We start from the raw sequence: 22,957 nt of genomic DNA, 5'->3' as shown, positions 1-22,957 counted from the left end.
CTCGACTTTTCGCGCGCGCAGCCTATAATGCGACGGCCGGGGGGCGCGGCGGCGGCGGCGGCACGACTTCTGAAGATTCTGCGCGCGGTCTAGAACACAGTACTGCAGCTCCGAAAGTTTCGGACTTGCGGCGTAATTGTCGCACGCACATACGTACGACGACCATCGAGCGAGAAACCACTCGTGGTATTTTTTTTCGCGGCTCGTTTTTTTTGTCCGTTTCCGCGATTTATCCGCGCTATACGTATTACGTACTCGAGCGAGAGAGTTCGAGTGTACCGGACAGATATTTGCAGGAGCTCATCTGCTTTATATTATATCGACGTTACGAGACTAAGTGTGAGTGCGTATTTGCGAGCGCGCGCGTGTATAGAAAAAAAAACTTTGATATTTCCCTACTCATACACGCGAGCACTTATATAAGTAGGCCGGTGGCGGCGGCACTTCACTTCGTTTCTCGATCACAAGTGCCGCTCGTCGCCTCGCTATCTGCTACACATACAATATTTGTATACGATGTACGCTATACATATACAATAAGGCGAAATCTTCGATTTAACTTCGTTCAATATATACATAAACGTAACGAGAGCCAAATATCCAACGCGGATTTGGATTTTTATAAATATATACTTCACCTGACTCGGGTTCATTAGTCGCTCGCGCACGACCCGACCGACGACGAATCGTTTGAACGTCGCACACATATAATATGCTACTTTACTTTTTATATACAATGTCTGCGCTATATACTATATGAGTGCAAATATAAATGCTAGAATTGCGAGTTCGTGTATTTTCAAGCTCTTGTGCCAAATGCGTCGGTGCAAAAGTCCGCGTGGTCTCTGCGCGCGGCCTCAGGAGGGGGAGCCTTTTTTTCGCGTCCACTTTTTTTTTTCTTCTAATTCATAGCATATTTCTCCTTGTCTGTAATTGCGTCTATGCGCATCGAGCGCAATTCCATATATAGCTGAGCGCGAAACGAGGGTATAAAATGCAAAAAAAGCTCGTGGGCTCGAAAATGCTATACATAATGCACGTCGCTGACAAGTTTACAAGTGTGTGTGTGTGCGTCAACTGCACAAGTGAAAAGCTCAAGAAAACGACGACGACTACGACGTCTCGAGCCTCGTGGAAATCTTGGCTTCTCTCTGTGGAGCTGCGCGGCGCATGTGTACTACAGCTGTATATACGTATATAGCTCGCGCTTCTTCTATCTATTATATCTACACACGCCCCGACTTACGTATACGCGTTTTCCGCGCAGCTTCGAGAAGAGCCGATTCTTGGTTCGTTCCTCTGCCTATATACATGGGCGTCAATCGATTATGCTCTCGCAGCAGCAGCACAGCCGAGTATTCTCTCTGTCTCTGTCTTTCGCTTCGTTTATAGCTCGGGCACGAGTTGCTCGGCGGCTCTCGGCAGCAGCGCGCCTATACAACCCTCTCCTCGGCGTCTCCTCCTCCTCCTCCTCTTCCTCCACCTTGAGTTCTCTCCCCGCGCACACATTGTACGTATACCATCGTCGTTGACGGCGGCGGTGGTGGCGCTCGTTTATCAGCCATTTTGTAGGGGCACCGACCTCGCCGACCAATGGCAGCGTACCCGGGGGGCGTCGACTCCAAGCTCGTGTGCCCATCTACTCTCCGCTAGCACGATATATCGAGGCTCCGACCTCGAGCGAGAAAGAGAGAGACGCGTACAGTACCGGCTGGGCCGAGTGTGTATGCGTGTGTGCGTGTGTGTGTGTGTGTGTGTGTGTGTGTGTGCATGCGTGTGCGAGCTGTGCGTGCGTGGAGGGGGGACTACTGCCGTCGCCGCCGTAGCCGCCGTGTTTGTCTCGCACGCATATTCGGAGCTTTTGTCAGTGTCTGCCTGGGCTTCGTCGCGCGATCATCGTCCTGTGCCCCGTGTCGTGCTGTATTTGCTGTCGCGGGTTACATACATGTACGCACAGTTGTTTCGGGGCCCCCCCAACCCCACCCCTGACAGAAAAGCATCTGTGTGCGTGTCTGTGTGTGCGTGTGGCGCGAAATGTTCAATTATTTTTGTTTCGTTGTTGTTCTAATCTAGACGTCTGGTAAAACAACATCAGCCTCCCACACTGCTGTCCTCCCCCCTAAAAGTGCTACGATGTTGGTGTTATTTTTATAATAGTTAACTGCTGCTACTGCTGTTGTTGTTATTGTTATGCATTGTTGTTATGGTTGTTGTTGTTGTTATACTGTGTCAACGACGACGACGGGTGCGCAATCTCACAAAGATGCGACCATACAGCGAGAGTAGTACAGCGAGATCCGAGCGGCGATGACTTGAATGAAAAAAAGTGATAAAAGTGCTCGCGAATGATTATAATAATAATAACAAGTCGTTAGAAATTGTGCGACGGCAACCGAGTCGTAGCGAGAAAAAAAGAGGCAATACGAGGAGGAGCTCTCGTGCGCACCGGATTTACATTAAAGCAACGAACAGCAAAAGCCAAGAGCCGAATCGGAAGAAGAGGAAGAAGCCGCATAGCGAATCGCTGCATAGGAGGACAATCGCGATCACAGGCACAATCATTCAAGATTACGCGAAAGAGCTACGCGGTGGGTGCACTGGCACGAGGCCCGGAGGACATGCAGCGAGCTAGTAGCGGTGGCCAGGTTGCTGCTGCTACTACAGCCTCTGCTGCCATAAGCGTGGGTGTCACGGGTGGAGTTGCCGCCGCCACCGGTGCCGGTGGTGGTGTCGGTGGTGCTGCTGCTGCCATTGCCGCTACGGCCGCCGCGCTCATGGGTCCCGTGACGCAGCATCCGTCGCAGATGCAGGGCTTGGGCCCGCTCCAGGGGCCGCCGAGGTCCTGCAAAATTTCGCCCATCAAGAACGCCGACGAGGCGGCCGATCACGTCATGCAGAGTGAGCAAAAATTTTACTTCTTTTATTTTTTTTTTTTTTTTTTTTTTTTTTTTTTTTGTTTCACCTTTTCCCCTCTATTACATGTACTCTTCCTCCTCCTCCTGATCTTCGTTTTCGAACTGCGCGGTGCAGTCGAGCGATTAGATTATCGAATTTTCGTCCTGGTCTATGTACGTACAAATAAGCACCCGATGAACCCCATATATACACATTCGATGGTCGCCCGTTGCACATACAGCCGCGCGTCTGAATTTTTCAGTACATTACGTCGCGGCTAAATTGCCATCTAACGAAAGCTCGCGACAAATGTTTTCCGTGTGTGCCTCGATACAATTTAGATGAAAGAACCAAGTCGGAGGGGGAGAGAAAAAAACGATATTTAAATTAATTTATCGACTGTTTGATTCCGCACTGTACTCTGCACCATAAAGATGGAGAGAGAGAAAAACCGTCGATATATATGCGCGCAGCTTGCAAAGATTCATTTATAATCATATTCACTCGTACTGTAACTGCCATATATCATGTATCGATTGCTTCGCCTCCTAGTTCGCCTTAACCTCGATTGTGCATTAATTTTTGCGAAATTATTATTTTTCCACCATACCATACGATGAATTTGTTCGATATGTACAGAAAAAAAGGAAAAAATAATAATTTCCTCGGCTTTTTCGCAACGACGTTATAACGGACGGACGGACTATAGGCGCGCGCGGTGACACAAGATTCTTGATTGCGAATTGCGCAACGCTAGATAATATTGTACATAATTATTAGGCCCGTATATCGAAGGCAAATCAATCACAGAAACAAACGTGCCGCTACAGTTTTTCGATAGCGAAAATTTTCCATTTTAATTGACTCGCGCGCTGCAAGTTCCACCGAGTGCGAGGCGATTCGGCGGCGCGTGTATCGTATATACTGGCCCGTGTTTACATACTTGCGTATTCAAATTTTATACGAAAAAACTACAGTACGTATCCTAAATACGTATATTGCATACATGCATACGTAAAAATTTTTTCTTGCTCTCCTTTTCTCTCTTTATATTTTTATTTTTTCCATCGAGATCGTTGCTTCGAATCATAAGAATAGCACTTGTATTTACTATCGATTTTACGCTAAAAAAGTAAAAAAATATGAAACATTTGTGTGCCGTAAGCCGAAGATCGAGATATGCGACAGTATACACTGTAAGAAAATCGGGACGTCGAGTATTGTACACATACACATGGGCGTTCAACAGAGATGTAGGGGGAGTAAAAGTTTAATCGACTTGAGTGCTTGCATATCATCATCGTGATCATCAAATTCGTCGTCGTCGTCGTCGTCGTTGAGGGGTGCGCTCATGCGATGTGCCACGCAATTGTGTATGTATACATACGTGCGAGTACTCATAATACCAGACAGCGTATGTACGAACACGAATTGCAGCTCGGCGACCGTCGTCGATCCGTCGGATAACATTTCTCGCATTTAAATACAAATTTTGCGTTTGTATCACTTAGTAGCGTGTGTGTCCGCGTCTATCTTATAAATAACATGTGCGAGTAATGACCTAACCGTGTCCGAGTAATTATTTCGAGTATTAATACCAATATTATTATACATACGTTTTATCGATTTAATTGCAGCCGACTTTCGTGGCTATTGTGCGATAATTACACGCGCAGCTTTTGACACAGCACATACACTCCAAATCGTCAATATTATAATTTTGACCAACGAAACGCCATCACACCTAAGACGATTACAACTTTGAGAATTAGTCGTCGTCGTCAGGGTGTTTATTATCCGATCAGCCAATGTAAACAATACATTATCGGAATGTAACTAAACGCGTTAGACCGAGGCCCGCGAGAAGAAGTCGGGAAATCCAGGCGTGTGATATAATAAAAATAATTTATAATGTAAGAAGAACGAAGACGGTCGATCTTTATGTGTTACATGCACGAGGCTACGGTGCGGATATTATATCAGGTGCATCGCGTGGCAAGTTATATATGTTTCGCATCGAGTACTTATACACACGCGATTACGATCTTGCATCTTGGCTGTCATCGTTTGTACATTTCTCTCTCTCTCCTTCCTCGGCGTGTATCTTAAGCCTTATATCCTCTATACAGATATACACTTTCGTATTAACAAGTTCTCATCATCGTGCAATGCACATAGCTATGTATGTGTGTGTGCGAAAGCGAGGGGGTGGGGAAGATGCGGTGGCGATGCGCGTATACGCGTATGTGTATATTGTACTTCAGGATTGAATTATAGTCTCTCTCTCTCTCTCTCGTGATGCTGCTGCTGCTGCAGGAGTGTTTGCAGAAGCCAATTGAATTGCCCCTCGTCCTTTTTGCAGTGCGGTCGGCTGCTCAAACTTTTCCCCAGCAGCAACAGCAGCAGGCAGAAGTACGCTGGCGCACACTACTTCTATAAACGCGTCTCCTCTTATATATCTATTACGCAAGTTCGATGTAACTCGAGCGTAGCAAAAGTTTTATTTCGTCTATGCACTGGTACGCGCATATATCTGCGACTACACGCATTTTATAGCGAGAAAGAGAGACAGACGGACAGATCAAAGTGTCGTTGTTTTGTTAATTTTTTTAAAGAAAAAAAAATTTTTTAAGGAAAAAAGATTACAAGCGGTGTGCGTCGTGTAAGCCAAAGAGTTTTTGGATAAGCTGCGCGAATCTGCGTATACGGCACAGACGCTCGACGCCGGCCGACGGCAGACCGCCGCGGAAAATCGTACTCAGACGTTAATGTGACGAGTGAGCAAGCACTACACTAGCTGCGAGAGAAAGAAACTAAACGTGAATTACACTCGTCTGCTGCTGCCGGAGAGTAGCGGCAGTTTATGAGGGCTTTAATGATCGCCATGCTTTAATTACATACCATATATAATATTATATGGAGTCCACGTACACGGAGCACAGGATCAAAGCGTATATATCTAGGCATATGGCACGGGCCAATGTTCTAACGGCTTAGGAGCCCCGTTCGTTTTTGTTTGCTTTGCTCGATAATTAATATAATTTGGATAGCAGCGGCTTATAGTACAGTGTAGCGAGCACATAAACTATTTTCTTTTTTCTTTTCCTTTTTTTTATTTGGACGCGTATATGATTTTCCCGATTAATTGGAATTGAGATATCTCACCTTTTATAATTTGATTGCCCTGCTTTACACATAAATACAGTGAAACGCTCGTAACCGAGAAAACTTCCTGCGCGCATATCTCGCTGGACCCCTGAGTAAACTTTATCGTAATGTTTTTATATGATGCATTATGTGCACGCACGCAGTGAATTTTTCGTTCATTCGTTGTCGTCGTCGCGAGGACGAAAATGAACTTTCTTATCAATGCTTCTTTTTTTTTTGTTCACCTTTCTTTTTTTGGGCAGCCGAGAAACGCAATCGGCCACAAGGAGCACTTTAAATCTATTCACAGTTGACAGCTTTGTGAAAAAAAATATTTCTGAATTTATAAATGCATATCGAGTTTGAAAACTTGCTTTTTGCGAGAGAAACAACAACAAAGATCGAAAAACAAAACATCTTGATGATCCGGCAAAAAAAAAATATCCATTTAAAAATGTCCTCACTACAATACGCATTCGATCGCTGTTTGTTGAAAATCGATTTATAATACGATCCACGCATATATGATTATATCGTCACGTTTTTGCCGCGCGTACCTCGCATTATATTATTATAAAAAAAGTGCGAGACGGAGAGAGAGAGAGAAAAAAGTGACCGCGGTATCCGAATGACGTCTTCTTAAGTCTGCATCCGTATACTTCTTTGTATATGTGTGTGCGAGATCAGACTCGGAGCAAGGAGCAAAAAAAAGGACATAAATATATTTCTGCCAATTAGTCTGCTACCGGAGCGTCAACGCGCGCGAGCGCCTACTACTACCGTGGCACGACCACTGAATTTTTGACCGTAGCATATAGCTCTCTCTCTCTCTCTCTCTCTCTCTCTCTCTCTCTCTCTGTCGTCCCCGAAAAGTTTGTGGGCTCCTTTATCGCGCTAATGACTCGAGTCCTGTCTCTTTTTCTCTCTCTCGCTTCTCGGCTCTCTTTCCGATTCAGGCGACTTCCCTGCGCCTGCGTTGCCTGATTTATTCAAAACTCCACGCACACGCACCGTATTTTGCCTTTATAATATAATATACGAGCTCCTTTATTTTTGTTGTTTGAAGAAGACAACTATAAATATTTTGCTTACAAGTCCTCGCGCGCGAGCCTGAGCTTGGGTGTCTTATGGATTTGTTTAAATCTAATATACGATTCGAACGAGCGAAACAACAGAGAGTGATAGAGACAGAGAGAGAGAAATCGTCGAATGTTAAATCTCCTAAAAATAACGCGCGCGCGCGAGACCGGATATTCGGAGGAATCTTCTCTATACTCTTTTGTTTTTTTTTCGCACGTTTGTATCAACGAAAACCGAGAGAGAGAGCCAAGATGTATTGCGATCTGAGTCATTGTGGCTGCGAATCGACTTGTGCATGAATGTGTGCGAAGAAAAAAAAAAGAAAAGGTATAGGACGTACGAAATATACGTATTTATAATTAGGCTATAAAAACCGATAGCGAATCTCGAAATTCAATAGGATGAGTCAATTATATGGCCCGGAATTTGAATATTAGCGCAAAATTCTTTTGAGCAACGTGCGAATAAAGGAACAAAAAATAAAGCCGCAAGGAAAAAACAAGGAGAAACCAACTCGGTTCGCGACGTAGGTTGGTGCAATACAGCCGATCATCGAGCGCGAGTTAATCCATTTCTCTCCTTATTATAATACGCGCGTACACTTACATGTATACCCCCCGGTGCGTCGCCGGGTAAGGCAAACACCGGGAGCCTTAATCGCGATTTAATAAGGATATAACTCGAGAGAGAGAGAGAGAGAGAAAAAGAGAGAGATCGGCTCGGGAGATCCACGCCCGGGTGCGGATCTCCTGCCGTATATGTCGAAAGAGAAAAATATTCGTCAGGTCTATAGAAGCCAAAGAGCGAGAGAGAGAGGACAAAAAAGAACAGTAAAAATTTACGAAAGAGGAAAAGGATTAAAAAGAGCCAAGAAAGAGCGAGGATACGAGAGAGAGGAGCAGCGCGAGTGCGTTGAGACGCCGGACTGACCGAGGAATGCTGCAGGCCAGCTGATAAAGCCAAGCTAATACATAAAAAAATTTTTTGCGTCTTTTTTTTTCAATCTCTCTCTCTCTCTTTCTTTCTCGCGTCGTCAATAAATACAAGCGGGTATATATAAAGCTATGCAAAAATATCAGACACCCGCGAGCTGTCGATATTTTTTGCAATAAAATTTCGAGTTTCGAGCTCGATGCGCTCGATTAATCACGATGAGAAATTTTCGAGCTACTATCAACTATACGAATAAAAAAAATCGACACGCGCGCCACGCGTTTCATTTTTCCCCAATCGGCGCGCATATAACGCGGCGTACGCGGGTATAATTTTTCCTCGCTCTAGCACCTCTTTGTACCGCAGCTGCGGCGGCGGCGTCGCTCGATCGTAAAGTCTAGCGACAAATTACCTGCGCGCACGCGGGGGTACTAGGTATAGCTTGTAGCGCGAGATCGGCTCGAGAGACCGAGAGAGAACTCGAAAGGAATTCTCCGACGTTCTCGGCTTATATGCTACATTACAGCACGTATATGAGCAATTCTCTAAATGAAACGCATTTTTGGAGGTAGAATCGCGGCAAATTTTTTTTTTAACCTAGGCGGATACGGACCCCCGGGAAATGTTTTTGGGGGTCCTAGGAACATGTAACCACGTAGGAACCATTGAAATTTCAATAGTGCTTACTTTTATAGCTACTTTTGTGATTTAGAGGACGAAAAATCACGTTTTCTCGTAAACACGGATAATTACTCAATTTCTAAGTCGCTGAAAAAGTATCAAAACTCATCTAAAAAAAATAACTGGCTACTGTGTTCGATAGGAAATTTTCTCAGCTTTCCAATGGTGGTATCAGATTTTCCGATAAGTTGCACATTCACCGAGAAAATCACCATCAAACATGCCAAGCTAAATATCTCGAAAAATTCAGTACGGAAAAAGTGATCTTTGAGGTTTATTTTCGATTTTTCCTCGTGAAAATGAAATATATCGGAAAATCTGACTGCACCATGAGAAAGCTGAGGAAATTTTCTATCGAAATCATATATTCATTTATTTTTTCAGTGGAGTTACGAGCTAGTTTTGATTGTAGCGAGCCGAAAACCTCGCGACCGCGCTGAATACAGCGCGGAAACAGAAAACAGCGAACAAAGTAAAAGAAATTCCCATGTATAACATTGTAATTCGACTCAAAAAATAATTGAAGATATGCTTTCGATAGGAAATTTTTTTGGCTTTCTCATGGCGCAGTCAGATTTTCCGAAAAATTTCATTTTCACGAGGAAAAATCGAAATTGAACCTCAAAGATCACTTTTTCCGTACCGAGTTTTTCGAGATATTTAGCTTGGCATGTTTGATAGCGATTTTCTCGGCGAATGTGCGACTTATCGGAAAATCTGATACCACCATTGGAAAGCTGAGAAAATTTCCTATCGAACACAGTAGCCAGTTATTTTTTTTAGATGAGTTTTGATACTTTTTCAGCGACTTGGAAATTGAGTAATTAGCCGTATTTACGAGAAAACATGATTTTCGTCCTCTAAATCACAAAAGTAGCTATAAAAGTAAGCACTATTGACATTTCAATGGTTCCTACGTGGTTACATGTTCCTAGGACCCCCAAAAACATTTCCCGGGGGTCCGTATCCGCGAAGATTGAAAAAAAAATTTGCCGCGATTCTACCTCCAAAAATGCGTTTCATTTAGAGAATTGCTCATATACACGCATATAAGTACGCGTACATACGCAACTCTGCATTCGCACGAGGTCAAGAATCTTAGGATAATGTGGATCGTTCGAGCCGCTGTTCGTTGGCGCGTTCGTCGTCGATGTTGTTGTTGTTGTTGCTGTTGTTGTTATTATTGCTTCTCCTTTTTTTTTTGTTCCTTCTCTCTTTTTATTTAAAAAAAAAACCGAAGGCGGTGAGAAAGAGAGAGAAAATTAATCGACGTTTTATCTCGAATAAATAAATTGTGCGAGGCGTATACGTGTTTATATACGATATATATAACGCATATAACAAGTCGCTCCGATTTTCGGTGTGTGCCGGACAATTTGGCGACTTGGCACGCAGGCGCCTGTGTATACACATATATATGCAGAGATCGTTTCGGTCGGTCAAGCTGCACATGCGATGCTCTATAGAAGAGAAAAAGAGAGGAACGTATATATTATAAGCCGCAGCGAAAGTTTCGAAGAATTAGACGCGACGATCCTGGGGCCTCTCTCGGTGGAAGAAGAACTTGGACGAAGAAAGTGGGTGGAGGAATAATTAGCTGAGGTGTTAATGAAATACCAAAGTGTATACAGAGAGAGAAGCGAAGAAGAAGCGGCGCCTCTGAACTGCCTCGGAGCAGACGTTCGCGACACGCGGCCCGGCGCCGAATCTCGACTCCTTGTTTCTTTCTTTTTCTCACTCTCTCTTATTTTGTTTTCATTTTCTTTCCTCTCTCTTTCTTGCAACGACACCCTTTTGTATTTCGTTTTTTTCTTTTAATTTCTTCATCCCGATCGCTTAACGTACAGGACTCAAGCACAGCACACGCACACAGATTCTGGACCGAGCAAAACAAGGCGCAGCTTTAATATCAAATAATATTTATCGAGTAATTACAGTAAATAAAACGTATTCAATAATCCTCTCGACTGAATAAATCTCTTTCTTTCTCTCTATCTTGGATTCCCAAATGCCTCGAGGCAGTTGAATTTTCCCAATCGGCAAAATTCTTGGGCTATTCTTACATCAGCGCGGCACAAATGTAGTACCTATAATACTTGCATGTGCGAGCTGTGCCGTGTACTGTGCAGCATGCGACCTTCGACGCGCCGTGCCGAGCTGCGATATTCAAAAGACATGCCGCGCTAAAAGAGCCTTTGCGGCGAGCTGTGCGCCTCCTCGCCTGCACACAACCTTTTATACAAGGCGCTATGTTTTGCTGCTGCTGCCGCTGCAGTCTTCGCGAGGCTTATCCAAGACAAGCTCTCGCTTCTTACACACGCACTCACACACACACAAACCCATATAAAGTGCAGAAAGCTGAAGGGAACATCTAAGCGTATACCTGCCTCCGTATACAGCGCCGCGGAGGAGAGCTCAGACGCGCGATGTATACCGTATATACCCAGCCCTCTTTTCTCTCTTCTAATTCCTGATTTACTTTTCCGCTTTTTTTCGACTTCTTTGCGTCGCCTTCTTCTACTTCTTCGTTGGTTTTTTTTCTCCTTTTCTTTTTTTCGTACCCGAGACACGAGGTTACTTGGATGAAGGGAATAAAATCTGGGTATCTACGTGTATACACCGAGCGAGATCGAGAGGTAAAAATTTCCGTTGTACAGTCGCTTTTCTCCCCGTGCTTATATATTATGATATAGATCGCATTATATGGTATAAGTAAAAAGCGGCTTCGAGTCTTCATCAAAGTCGGTATCTAACGATCTCCGAGCTCGACTCTTATCTCGAATTTCGAATTTGATTTTCTTCCTCAATTTTTATATGGCCTTCTTTGTATATATATTACAAACAGACGCGCACACATACAGGTTGCATCGCCGACGATAGAAAAGAGAATTCCTGAGATTCACCGAAGAATCAGGAGTAATTATGAATTCCACGGCTCTTGTTAAATTTCACACGTGCTCAAATTTACGAGTGTGTCGGGGTCCGTATTATATCGGCAACCTAGCTGGGTGTCAAATACTCAAAATATCCAGATCGCAGATATATGTGCTCCATTATGTCTCGCGACACGTTTCGCTCAATTATTAGGTATTTAAATTTGTGTCTGTGTTTGCTGTTCCAAGCGCAGAAAGGCATCTACGTCGTCATCCTTGATGCTGCGGCTTCAGCCACGTATATAATACATATAACTCGTCAAGTCCGATTCGAGAATTTCTCGAGATTAAAATCTCTTATACAAATCCAGAGGCCCCCAGCTCGCTCGTCGTGATATGTGCAGGACAAGCAAATGGTCATAGGTGTCGGTCCAAATGTACATTGTTGAAAGTCCTCGAGGAACCTCACGTTATTATATTCACGTGCTTATCTCGTATAGATGCTCGTGCTCTTTTCACGTCTCTTTTTCTCTCACCTTCATCCTCTTCTTCATCTCTATCTCTCTCTTTTGTGCAAATTTTTACAATGTCATCGGAAAAGTTGATTTTAAATTTGTCCCTCCCCATCTGCACTGAGTGACATGTGCCTCTCGGTGTTCTTTGTTTTCTTTTAATTTTCGACAAAAACTTGACTGCCCACGCGTGCGTGAATCGAGTCCATTATAAATATTATAGCAGCAGCGCACGTTGATCCCGTGTGATCTCCTCGCGTGGCCGAGCTCGCAGCTCTTTGAGATTGGATATCCATGAAATATTTTTCTTTTCCATATTTTCCCTCGCAAATTTTTCATCCGTACGTGCGTTTATTCTTTGCTATATGAAAAATTTAATTAATTAAAATGAGACACGGCTACTGCGCGCAAGTATGTAAAGGTGTTCTTCCATACAGGTTATTTTCATACTCGATTTCGTTAGATTTCACAAGATTTAAATCGACCATCGAAACAGGCTACTCGTCTTTTTTTTTTTGAAGTTTTAGAAATATATGTATATCATCTTGACAAAAAAATGCGCATTAATACCATGTGTCGATGGTGTTTCCTAATGAATTTTAAAATAATTCAAATATTTTTATTGCCACATTTTGGCTACCTCAGACGCGCGTATTAGCCTTACGATTGTATCTAAATCAAAGATAATTCTATAATTCAACCGGGTCATATGTCATATTTTCAAGTGATTTTCTTTGTCAATACTCGAATCAAATATCGGTGAAATTTTTGGGACTATTAAAGGTCTTAAAGATATCCAAACATTTGCTTCCTCATAGAGGAAGCTCTGTGATAGGCTCGAAAACGAGATTTTGAACCAGACCTCGTAGGACAATTTGGTTTATATATTTGTAAACTAGATTGAATTCTCAAAAAATTTTTTCAACAGTTTGTACAGATGAAAATTTTCAACAATTTTTAATGGCAAAAAAAATTGTTTACTCGACCTATTTAATAGTGCATTAGATAAGCAAAATACGTATATTAAAAAAAAACCATTCTTAACAAAAAATTACATCATTGTTTAGGAAACTCCAATAGTGCTCAACGTAGATTCTCAATTAAACTCTGGTTATTTATTATTTTTAACAAAAACAATAAACAAACAGGAAAATTGATATTTTACCTAAGTACCATGTCCATACTTTTGATATTATGTTTTATATGTGCTGCCGGGCTAAACACAATCACGCGGAAATCGAATAGCTGCCGGTGCGGAGCTCGCTGCTGCTGGGCGGCGCTTCGTATTTTCCCCCGCTTCTCGTATACTTTTAAGCTCCACCCTGTCGCTGTGTGTACACGACCATATATCGCGAGCATTTATATGTGTGCGTGAGCATGTGTGCGTGTGTAAGTATAAATATACGCGCGTGTGCGCAGCAGCAGCAGCGATTCGATTTTACAACTTTAATACACATACTTTTATAATAGGCACACGAATGTGTGTGGCGTACGTTGTTGAATGGATTGTGCTTTTATTATTATTGCGACTTGGAAATCGTATTACAGTTCGAGTGCGCGTATCAAGTACAAAAAGAAAAGAAGAAAATCAAGAAAAGACGTCGAATCTTAACTGTATATATATTATAATTTATAATTAAGCTTTACAAAAATGAAAATGAGAAAAAAATTATATTTGCACCTATGCATGTAGCAAAAAGAAAATATTCTCAGCGCGCATGATTATCAGCAAATGTGAGGCCGAGGCTGACAATTACACGTGCTTTGAGACTTTCGTTTTTCACTTCTTATTGGTGTAGTTTATGCTACACCATAAGGCACGCGAACACAGAGTACTATATATTTTCATTTATCAATGAACTACATTTGTCTAACATGGATACGTGTATACAAGAACAGTTCAATAATGCAGCGACAAGAAATGCGCGAGAGAAAAGATACGATATTTTCATCTTTCTTTTTGTTGTGTTCTTTTTTTTTTAATCTAAAACAGTACACGATAAAAAGAGCGAGTCACTCGATAAATGCACACGGGCTCCGGCGTGCAAAAATTGACACGTCGCTCGTTCTGCAGGTATATTATACGCAGCACAATTGTGTGTGTGTGTGTGTGTATCGTAGCATACGTAAGATATAAAAAGCTGCGGCCGTACGTACGATAAATCTCTTATTTTTTTTCTCTTGTTGCTCTCCGCGTGCAGCTACTTTTTAACTCGCGTATGCGCGTGTGTGTGTATACCAATACGCGATCTCCGTGGGCAACTGTGCTGCGAACGCGCGAGACATTTGCTCTTATTTCGTCGCGTCGCGCTACACACGAGCAAAGCTCCGCGCCGTGTACCGTGTGTTATAAGAGAGCAGCCGTGGTGTGCGCGGCGGCCGCGTTTATCGCTTATCGGGGCTCGCTTTGCTGTTTTCAGATATGGCCGCGCGCGATTCCCCCCGTGAGCTGCTGCCTCTTTGTGTATAAGTAAATGCCTGCCCTCTCAGCACAGCACAGATTAAATATCGTGTTTTTTACCCTCTCTCTCTCTTCCTCTCTCCCTTTTAAAAATTTAAAATTTATATGCGATACATCGTGTGTATAATTTGTTGGTACTTTTGTTCTATATTTATTTTTGCTTTTTCTCTGTCTCTTTGCAGAAGTTTCGAACTCTCTGTGCGTCGGCTGTGGTGGCCACATACACGATCAATACATACTGATGGTGTCGCCGGATCTCAAGTGGCACGCGGCCTGCCTCAAATGCGCCGCCTGTCAGCAGTTCCTCGACGAGAGCTGTACCTGCTTCGTGCGCGACGGCAAGACCTACTGCAAAAATGATTACGTCAGGTACTACAACTACTACTACTATTACCATCACCACCATCACCGACAGCACCAGCTCGAGGCGCAATTATCGTTTTATTTTTGTACTCCAGCGTGTATACAGCTGGGACAAGACCAGATATTATATATTATTTATATATTTATTTCGGACACACACGAAGACGGATTTTCGATATTTGTTTCTTTTCGCGCGCGCAAGCCTCGGAATATACATGTATATTCATTTGTTTTTCTACACGTCTGTCGGCTTGATAAGCTGCCAATCAAGCTCCTTCTCTCTCTCGTACGTGTGTGCGCACGACGAAGCAGCAGCTCTCGATTATATATTTGAGAAAGAAAGACAACCTTTCAGTCCCCGTTGTAACTCTTTTTTTTTCCTCGTTCACTTTTTTTCGCTCGCATACCGAGACAGTTTCGTAACGAGAAAATATCGTGGCGAACTCGCGCGAACAGACAACCGGATGCCTTTTTCTCCAATAACGCGTGCTTCTGTATATCTATATACACGCACGCTGCACCGCGCCGTGTAGGTGTGTACGCGCGATCGAAAAAAACGAGAGAGAGAGAGAGAGAGAGAGGAGCAAGAACAACAACGAGGTATATAATATAATGAAACATCGATTGTACTCTCGCGCGAGCTCGAGATATATTTTAAAAATACATCGTCGATGTTCGCGCGCGATGCACTACTAGATGCACCGCACGAGCAGCTCAATGGGATAAATGGATTCACAAATAGGCGCAGTGCAGCTCGAGAGTACCGAGCATACGTTTGGGGAGATTTAAATATAGCCGATGCTCGTATTATTAACAGGCGCGACTGTGTAGAGTATACCCCCCTATTTTTTTTTTCAACCGGTTGATTGTTTGAGCTCTATATATATATTGCAACTGCACTTGTTTTTCCCATGTTCGGAACAAACAATGGATAAATATAAATAAATACGATGAACATTATATAGTAAATGCTAATGTATGCTGTCTGATACCCAGGCTATTCGGCACCAAGTGCGAGAAATGCCGGCAGTCCTTCAAGAAGAACGACTTCGTGATGCGCGCCGCGACCAAGATCTACCACATGGGCTGCTTCTGCTGCGTGGCGTGCGGCCGACCGCTGACCACGGGCGACGAGTACGCGCTGCGAGCCAACGGCCTGTACTGCCGCGACGACCACTGCACCCTGGCCGGCGACAAGAGCGGCTGCCAGGAGCCGATTCTGGCCTCGGGCGGCGCCGCGGCGCCCCATCATCATCACGGTCATCATCATCACGGCCATCATCATCACCATCATCACGGTGGCGGCGGCGGGCCGCTCGGCATCAGCAACGAGAACAACAACAACGCCAATCTCACCAACAACAATCATCATCTGCACCAGAACGACGCGTCGCTCTCCGGTGAGACTCTCTCGATTTTTTTTTATCGCGATAACGCGCGAACAAAACGGCGCTCGATCGTCCCCGGATTATCAAAGGCCAATTTAATCTTCGCTGTGTAATGCAAAGACCATTTAAACGAAGATCCATCGAGCCCGCCCCTCTCTTTTACCCCGTTCGCGCGCACATCGTGCCTCGCATCAAGTATTAATTGTCCCCGAGATTATGCGTCCGTCGAACGTGCGTGCGGGATTACGCGTATGTCCACGCTAATGCTGCTACTACGAGGGAGTCAGGTGTTGATAATTGAAGTGACCTTCCCACCCCGGTCTCGAGAGCGGCTCTTCGCTGACATTTGGCCCGAGGATTATATCGACGTAAAACTTTAAGCCTTTGATGCCCTTATAACGTGCGGACTCGTGTACACGCGATTAGACCCGCCGACGATGGTCGTCATTTGTATGTTCTATATTAACATTTTCGGAGCGAACAGTATAGCGTACGGCGTGTCAGGATCCGCAACTCTCTGCCTCGCGCACACTCGACTATACGATGGTGAAATTCCGTTTGAGAATTTTCGAATATGTATAATGCATAATATACGTGACGCGCACGCGCGAGTATAATAATAATATAAAATATTATACGACAATGCTAATTTCAAACTTAAACTTGACGACATCGATTTGCCACTGGTAAATATACGCACACAATGTATTCTGTATGTATGTGTGTATATTGCCCCGCGTAATTATCACGTCGCGCACGCGTTGACTCGCGACTCGCGAGCCTTCTGTATATTTTGCGCCGTATACGCAGCTCGGTACTTCTTTATTCCGCCGTTGATACGTATATTTATAAGGCTCACCATTCATTATGGCCGCACGAGTCGCGAGTCGCGCGCGCGAGTGTCGTAGGCTATTTTTTTTCTTCTCTTATCGAAGTAGAAATCGATATGTATTTTTCATACTGTACATAGCTTCGTGCGCGAGGAATGTGTCGCGCACGCGTCCAACAACTTGACTATCGTTCGCAGGTAGCGTTAGACTCTCTAATTCCTTATATATTCTTTCGGGTATGTTAAATCGACCAGATTCTAGCATATTATAATACAAGCCCGCGCGAGCACGCAACATGCCAATCAAAATATCCATCCGGAATCCCGTTTTGGTTTTTTTTTTTTTCGTCGTCGTAATATTATACAGCATCCACTGAGCTCAAATTGAAATTCGTCGCTTTTCGAGATTTCTCGGCGTAGGTATATGAGATTTGCCAAATAAAAAAGGCCAGTAGCCGCGTAGAAAATGAAGCGAAAAAAAAAAGAAAAAAATCGTTGAATGACACACGCACGCACGCACGCACGCACACAGAGACATATCTGTCTCGATTCGGTACTCCTGTATAACGCGTAAATATATGCCGTATAATAAATATACGGGTGTCAAATGTAACACTCAAGCGTCAACTGCTACTATATACGCCTTTTGCTCATTCCTCTCTCTCTCTCTCTCTCTTCATCATATAATATAATATATTCGCCACTATTGCCGCGGCTCGTGTGTCCGCGCGCGAGCAGCAACCGGTAGCGGATTATAAACGCGCGCGCGTATGGACCGCGAGCGAGAGCTTCTTGAATTGAAAAGAATAAAAAGAAGAGAAGAAGAGAACCATTTCCTGTCTGCTTGATCGAAGGCTGTGCATAATTACCGAGAGATTTTACATTCCTTCTGTGTATTATGCCTCTGCTATTTTTTTTTGCTTCTCCTTCTTCTTCTTCGAGTTATTTATTTCACGCGTACAGGTGATTCACTTTTTGTGAGGCACGCACAGGTCGGGTATCCTTCATAGGAGTCGCGGCCTTATCTGCGCGCGACGCGATTATCCATTGTTTTAAACTTTTTTTTATCTCGCTAAACAAATTTACGCTCATTTTTTCGTATATAGATAATTATCTTTTCTAAACTCACAAGCGCGTATATAACAAACTCGAGTCGTTACTCCGAAGTTGCGTAATGTGTATATATAAATATACACATCTAAAATAACAAAAAAAAATCAAAAGGCCCGCGTCGCGCGAGCTTGTCCTTCGAAATTTTACCGGCTTGTATATCGAGACACGATTACAGACTTATAATAATCGATGATAAAAAAAATATAAAAAAGAACAGATAATATAAAAAGAACGAAGAAACGAGAATTGACATTGCAAAATTGCGCAGTTTGCCAAAGTTACATTTTATTGTACATTCGCACATCGCGTACACGACCATACGAAACGATCGGACATTACGCACATTTTTTTTCAATAATATAATATAATGAATACGGTGCGCGCACACGTGTAAGCCTATATCTCGCGCCCGATAAACGATCTCAAAGGCGAAATGCCGCGCGCGCTTGTGTGCCGCGTGTGCGTATAAACTCTTTTCTCGAGCAATGCGCGCTACGCGTATTATACCGAGCGAGGATTTTTTTCTTTCACTCTCCATCTCTTTTCTTTCGAGAGACATTTTGATTGCTTCTGCTCTGCGAAAACCACTTCGCAGTTAAAGTACCTAACTCTTTTTTTTTGGTCAAAAGGAGCTTCTCTGCACCGATCCTTTTTCTCTCTCTTTTTCTCGCCGTATGCGAATTTTTCGTCGACTTTGGGATTTCTTCTTCTTCTTCTTCTTCTTCTTCGTTTGCATGTGCACACGCGTGTGCGCCAGAGAGTAAGACAAGAGAGGCGGTATACGGTAAGAGAGAAAGAAAACGTTTGGGAGTAATTAAGAATTCATTTATGCCACACTCGAGCGCGAAACTCTTACTTATACTTACTTCGGGACGATGTTGATATATATATACGAAGTATACGCGTGTGCGTGACTTTGACTCGTTCCGATATATATAGTACTTGTTTTTTTGCTTTTTTATTTCTGTCGCGCGCGCCAACGGAATTATTTATCTATGTACCGCGATTCTCGATTCCTCAAACTCTCCATCTTTATTCGCGATTATCGCGAGTGTATATAATTGCGAGGCTAGTTACTCGAGAGCTAAAAAAATAATACCGAAAATCGGAGGAGTTCGTCGCGTTCGTGCGGCGGCAGAGGACAGAAAGAGAAATGTCATCGTTCGAGAAACAACGGGGACCGACTGGATCTCACTCAGTTCTTTTTTTCCTTTTTTTTTTTTGTCAACAGCGAGGGACTTGACCGTGCACAGCCGCATGAAAGCTCCGATATATAAACGTATATAGATAAACATATAGAAGGCTTTGGATCCGTCGGATAGGAGCATAACGCGCGCGAACCGACGAAGCAGCTATTTTCGCGTCCTAAGTAAATAAAACTGCTTCGGCGGCGGCGGCGGCGGTCCAAGTTTGCGACGCTAGGCGGCCAACTTCTTTCCTTTTTCGTCTTTGGAGTCTGTCCCACGGATTTCGGAGTACACACAATATGTGTACTTAGGCGTGCGTAGAGAGAAAGAAAAAGAGAGAGAAAGAGAGAGAAAAAAGACGAGTCTAGGAACGTCCAAGTTTTCGCAGTGTGCTGGGAAAGAGCAGCTTGGCTTGACTTGACCTTACAACTCCCCGGCTATTGCGGGTACGTTTACACAAATGTGCCGCCGTGTACCCCTTTGGTATACGTCACGATGTAAGACAACACCTATACATACAGGCTCCCTCGCTTTTATTTGTATGATAATATTATAGCTCGTACACCACATGTTGAACGGCACACACGTGAATCTAAAACAACAACGCTGTCCCTCGTTTTTTCCAGATTCCGAATCCGAGTCGGGCTCGCACAAGACCGTCGGCGGCGGCGGTGGCGGAGGCGGAGGCAACAGCGGAGGAGGAGGAGGCGGCGGCGGCGGCGGAGGAGGACGAGGCGGCAGCCACAAGGGCAGCGGCGCCGGGGCCGGCTCCGACGGCAAGCCCACCCGGGTGCGCACCGTCCTGAACGAGAAGCAGCTGCACACGCTGCGCAGCTGCTACTCGGCGAATCCGCGACCCGACGCCCTCATGAAGGAGCAACTGGTCGAGATGACGGGCCTCAGTCCGCGAGTGATTCGCGTCTGGTTCCAGAACAAGCGATGCAAGGACAAGAAGAAGACGATCGCCCTCAAGCAGCAGATGCAGCAGGAGAAGGACGGCAAGAGGCTGGGCTTCGGCGGCATGCACGGCATACCCATGGTGGCGAGCAGCCCGGTGCGCCACGAGAGCCCGATCGGTATGCCGCTCGAGGTGCAGGCCTACCAGCCGCCCTGGAAGGCCCTGTCGGACTTTGCCCTGCACACGGATCTCGAGCGGCTGGACCCGAACGCGCCGCCCTTTCACCACTTGGTCTCGCAGGTATTACAATTTTTCACTGAAATTCTAACTGCTGGTGCTCGCGAAAACAATCACTTTTACAATTGTGGCTTGAATTAATGCTTCTTTTTCACTGACTCCGAGAATTACCACTATTTGTGGCGAACACATTATATAATTGAATTAGTGTAATTTTGACCGACAAAGTCCTGCTTTGTTAACACTTTTTAAAGTATATTTTTTTCGTCCTAAAAGATTTAGACATAATTTTTTTCGTTTACAATTATTCCAGTCTCATTTTCATTGCCTAAATTTTTTTAAAATTGTCATTTTCGTTAATTATTACTTGCAGTAGTGCAAGTATGATTATTTTCGACAACATCAGTCGAAGAAAATTTTTTCGTAGGCACCAATTTATTAAGCTAACTCGACTCTCGAACTTTGCTATAACAAATTACTTTTCGTGTGTTTTTCCATAGATGCACGGCTACGACCTGCACGGCGGAGGTGGCGGCCCGGCACAGCTACCACCGCCCGGCATGTGCGGCGGCGGTGGTCCGATGGGTGGTGGCGACGTAGGCGGTCCCTTGGGTCCACCCGTGCCCCAGATGCATCAGAACGGGCCCGGGCCCGACATGGGCCAGCACCCGGACAGCACCGACAGCTACGTGACCTATCTCGAGAGCGACAGCGACTCGCTGCAGCACGACAACGGCAGTCCGTAGTTCGAGCACATGTTCGACATCGAGTGAAGAGACGCGGGAGAAGGATGTCGTTCCAAGCCCCGATTATAGCTCTCTCTCTCTCTCTCTCTACACGTGTTCTTTGACATTTGTATCGCGTAAAATTGTCGCGACGAAGAGTGAATTGAATCAAAGACGAAAAAGAAAAAAAAGTCGCGTGTGCCGATCGTCGTGAATGTCAAAGAACAAACTGCAGTTATTGTTTCAATTTTATATATAAATTTATATATACATAAATGAAAAAAAAAGTGAGTCGAACGATGTGCAGTTTTTAAAGGAAACCTTGCTAGTCGATAGATTGTGAAGCGATGAAAAAAAAAAGAATATGTTTGTGTTTCTTCTTTGCGACAAGCTTCGTTTTGAATTCGTGAACAATTTTAATATCGAGCAGGAAAATTGACACGGTGTTTTTCTCAAAGAGAAAGCCGAACAGATCGATTATTCTTGTCTCGCGTGCGAGTTGTTATAACTTTTTCAAGAAATTCAAAACTTGAGTTTGACGCTGAATGAGTGATTGTATACATCTTTTTTTTTTAATAAGTTAGGACGCGACCCGCCATCGCTATTGTTATTTAGTTTAAATCATTGTAAGCTTTAAAAGATTTATTTTTTATTAACCATTGTAAATAATCATTTGATACAGAAAACAATTTTAATGATAAAATAATTGTGAAAACGAGTGTGCGCATGTTGTGTTTATGTTGTGTATATATTATAAGATAAAGACAAATCGGATACTATATAGGAAGAAGATGAAAAAAAAATGAAAAAAATCGATTAGCTTTACAGTTTGAATAAAAATGAAAATGTACGGAGAGAAAAACTGAGATGAATAGTTGGATAGTTTGTAATAAAAAAAAGGGATATTTCTTCTTTTTTTCGTTACGTCGCGTCGTATCATATTGCGCATTGAAATATTTACAGTGTTCACGCTGAAATTTCGCCCGTTAACCCCCTGTGTACGATATATAATTACCAAACACAAATTGGAATAAGACGAAAAAAAAATAAGTGTGGGTCGCAACGATTGGCGAAAAATCGAGTGAACGTGTAAAAAAAATTGAATGCGACTTGATACGATAATACCAAAGGGAGTAGCGAAAGTAATAAATTAATTACGAAAAAATTATTGTAAATATATAAAATATATTATACAGACAAAAAACGAGCTGCAATTGCGATAATTATTAAGTAAATAAGAATTATCATCGACGACGCAAACATGGAGAAACGAAAAAATTAAATCGAACGACAAAAAAAATAATGATTTGTAACATATAACGAAAGCTACATGTATAGTCTTGATATTCGTGCGTCCGTTGGCAGGCAAACTGCCAATCATACACAATTGGCATTAAGGAGCTTGACGCGCACTGTCGTTTTTAGATTTTAAATTTATCCATCATTTTGTGGCCGAATTCAATCTCCGATCGACTGTCGAAAAGAAAGAAGGGTCGACGACAGATGAATTCGGAATTTGTATAATATTTCTATAAAAAAGTATAGGATTAAAAAAAATATGAAGATGATAATTTGAATGGTATTTTGTTATTACTAACCTTGAAAATATCCTTGAATCAATGATAATCCGAATGA

At 43.5% G+C, this 22,957-nt stretch overlaps 1 protein-coding gene across 1 annotated transcript; it reads left to right on the top strand.

The window, feature by feature from the left end:
- Window positions 1–1,883: 1,883 nt before the first annotated feature.
- On the top strand, window positions 1,884–22,880 carry LOC106649577 (insulin gene enhancer protein ISL-1). Its single transcript, XM_023458973.1, has 5 exons — window positions 1,884–2,898; window positions 14,765–14,951; window positions 15,942–16,345; window positions 20,089–20,660; window positions 21,098–22,880. Exons 1-5 carry the CDS (start codon window positions 2,619–2,621, stop codon window positions 21,341–21,343), a joined length of 1,689 nt encoding a protein of 562 aa, XP_023314741.1. The 5' UTR covers window positions 1,884–2,618; the 3' UTR covers window positions 21,344–22,880.
- The last annotated feature ends 77 nt before the right edge of the window (window positions 22,881–22,957 follow it).

Source organism: Trichogramma pretiosum, unplaced genomic scaffold, assembly GCF_000599845.2.
Source record: "Trichogramma pretiosum strain Unisexual culture from Peru unplaced genomic scaffold, Tpre_2.0 scaffold37, whole genome shotgun sequence".
Taxonomy (NCBI): Eukaryota; Metazoa; Arthropoda; class Insecta; order Hymenoptera; family Trichogrammatidae; genus Trichogramma; species Trichogramma pretiosum.
This window is presented reverse-complemented; position numbering and strand designations above follow the sequence as displayed.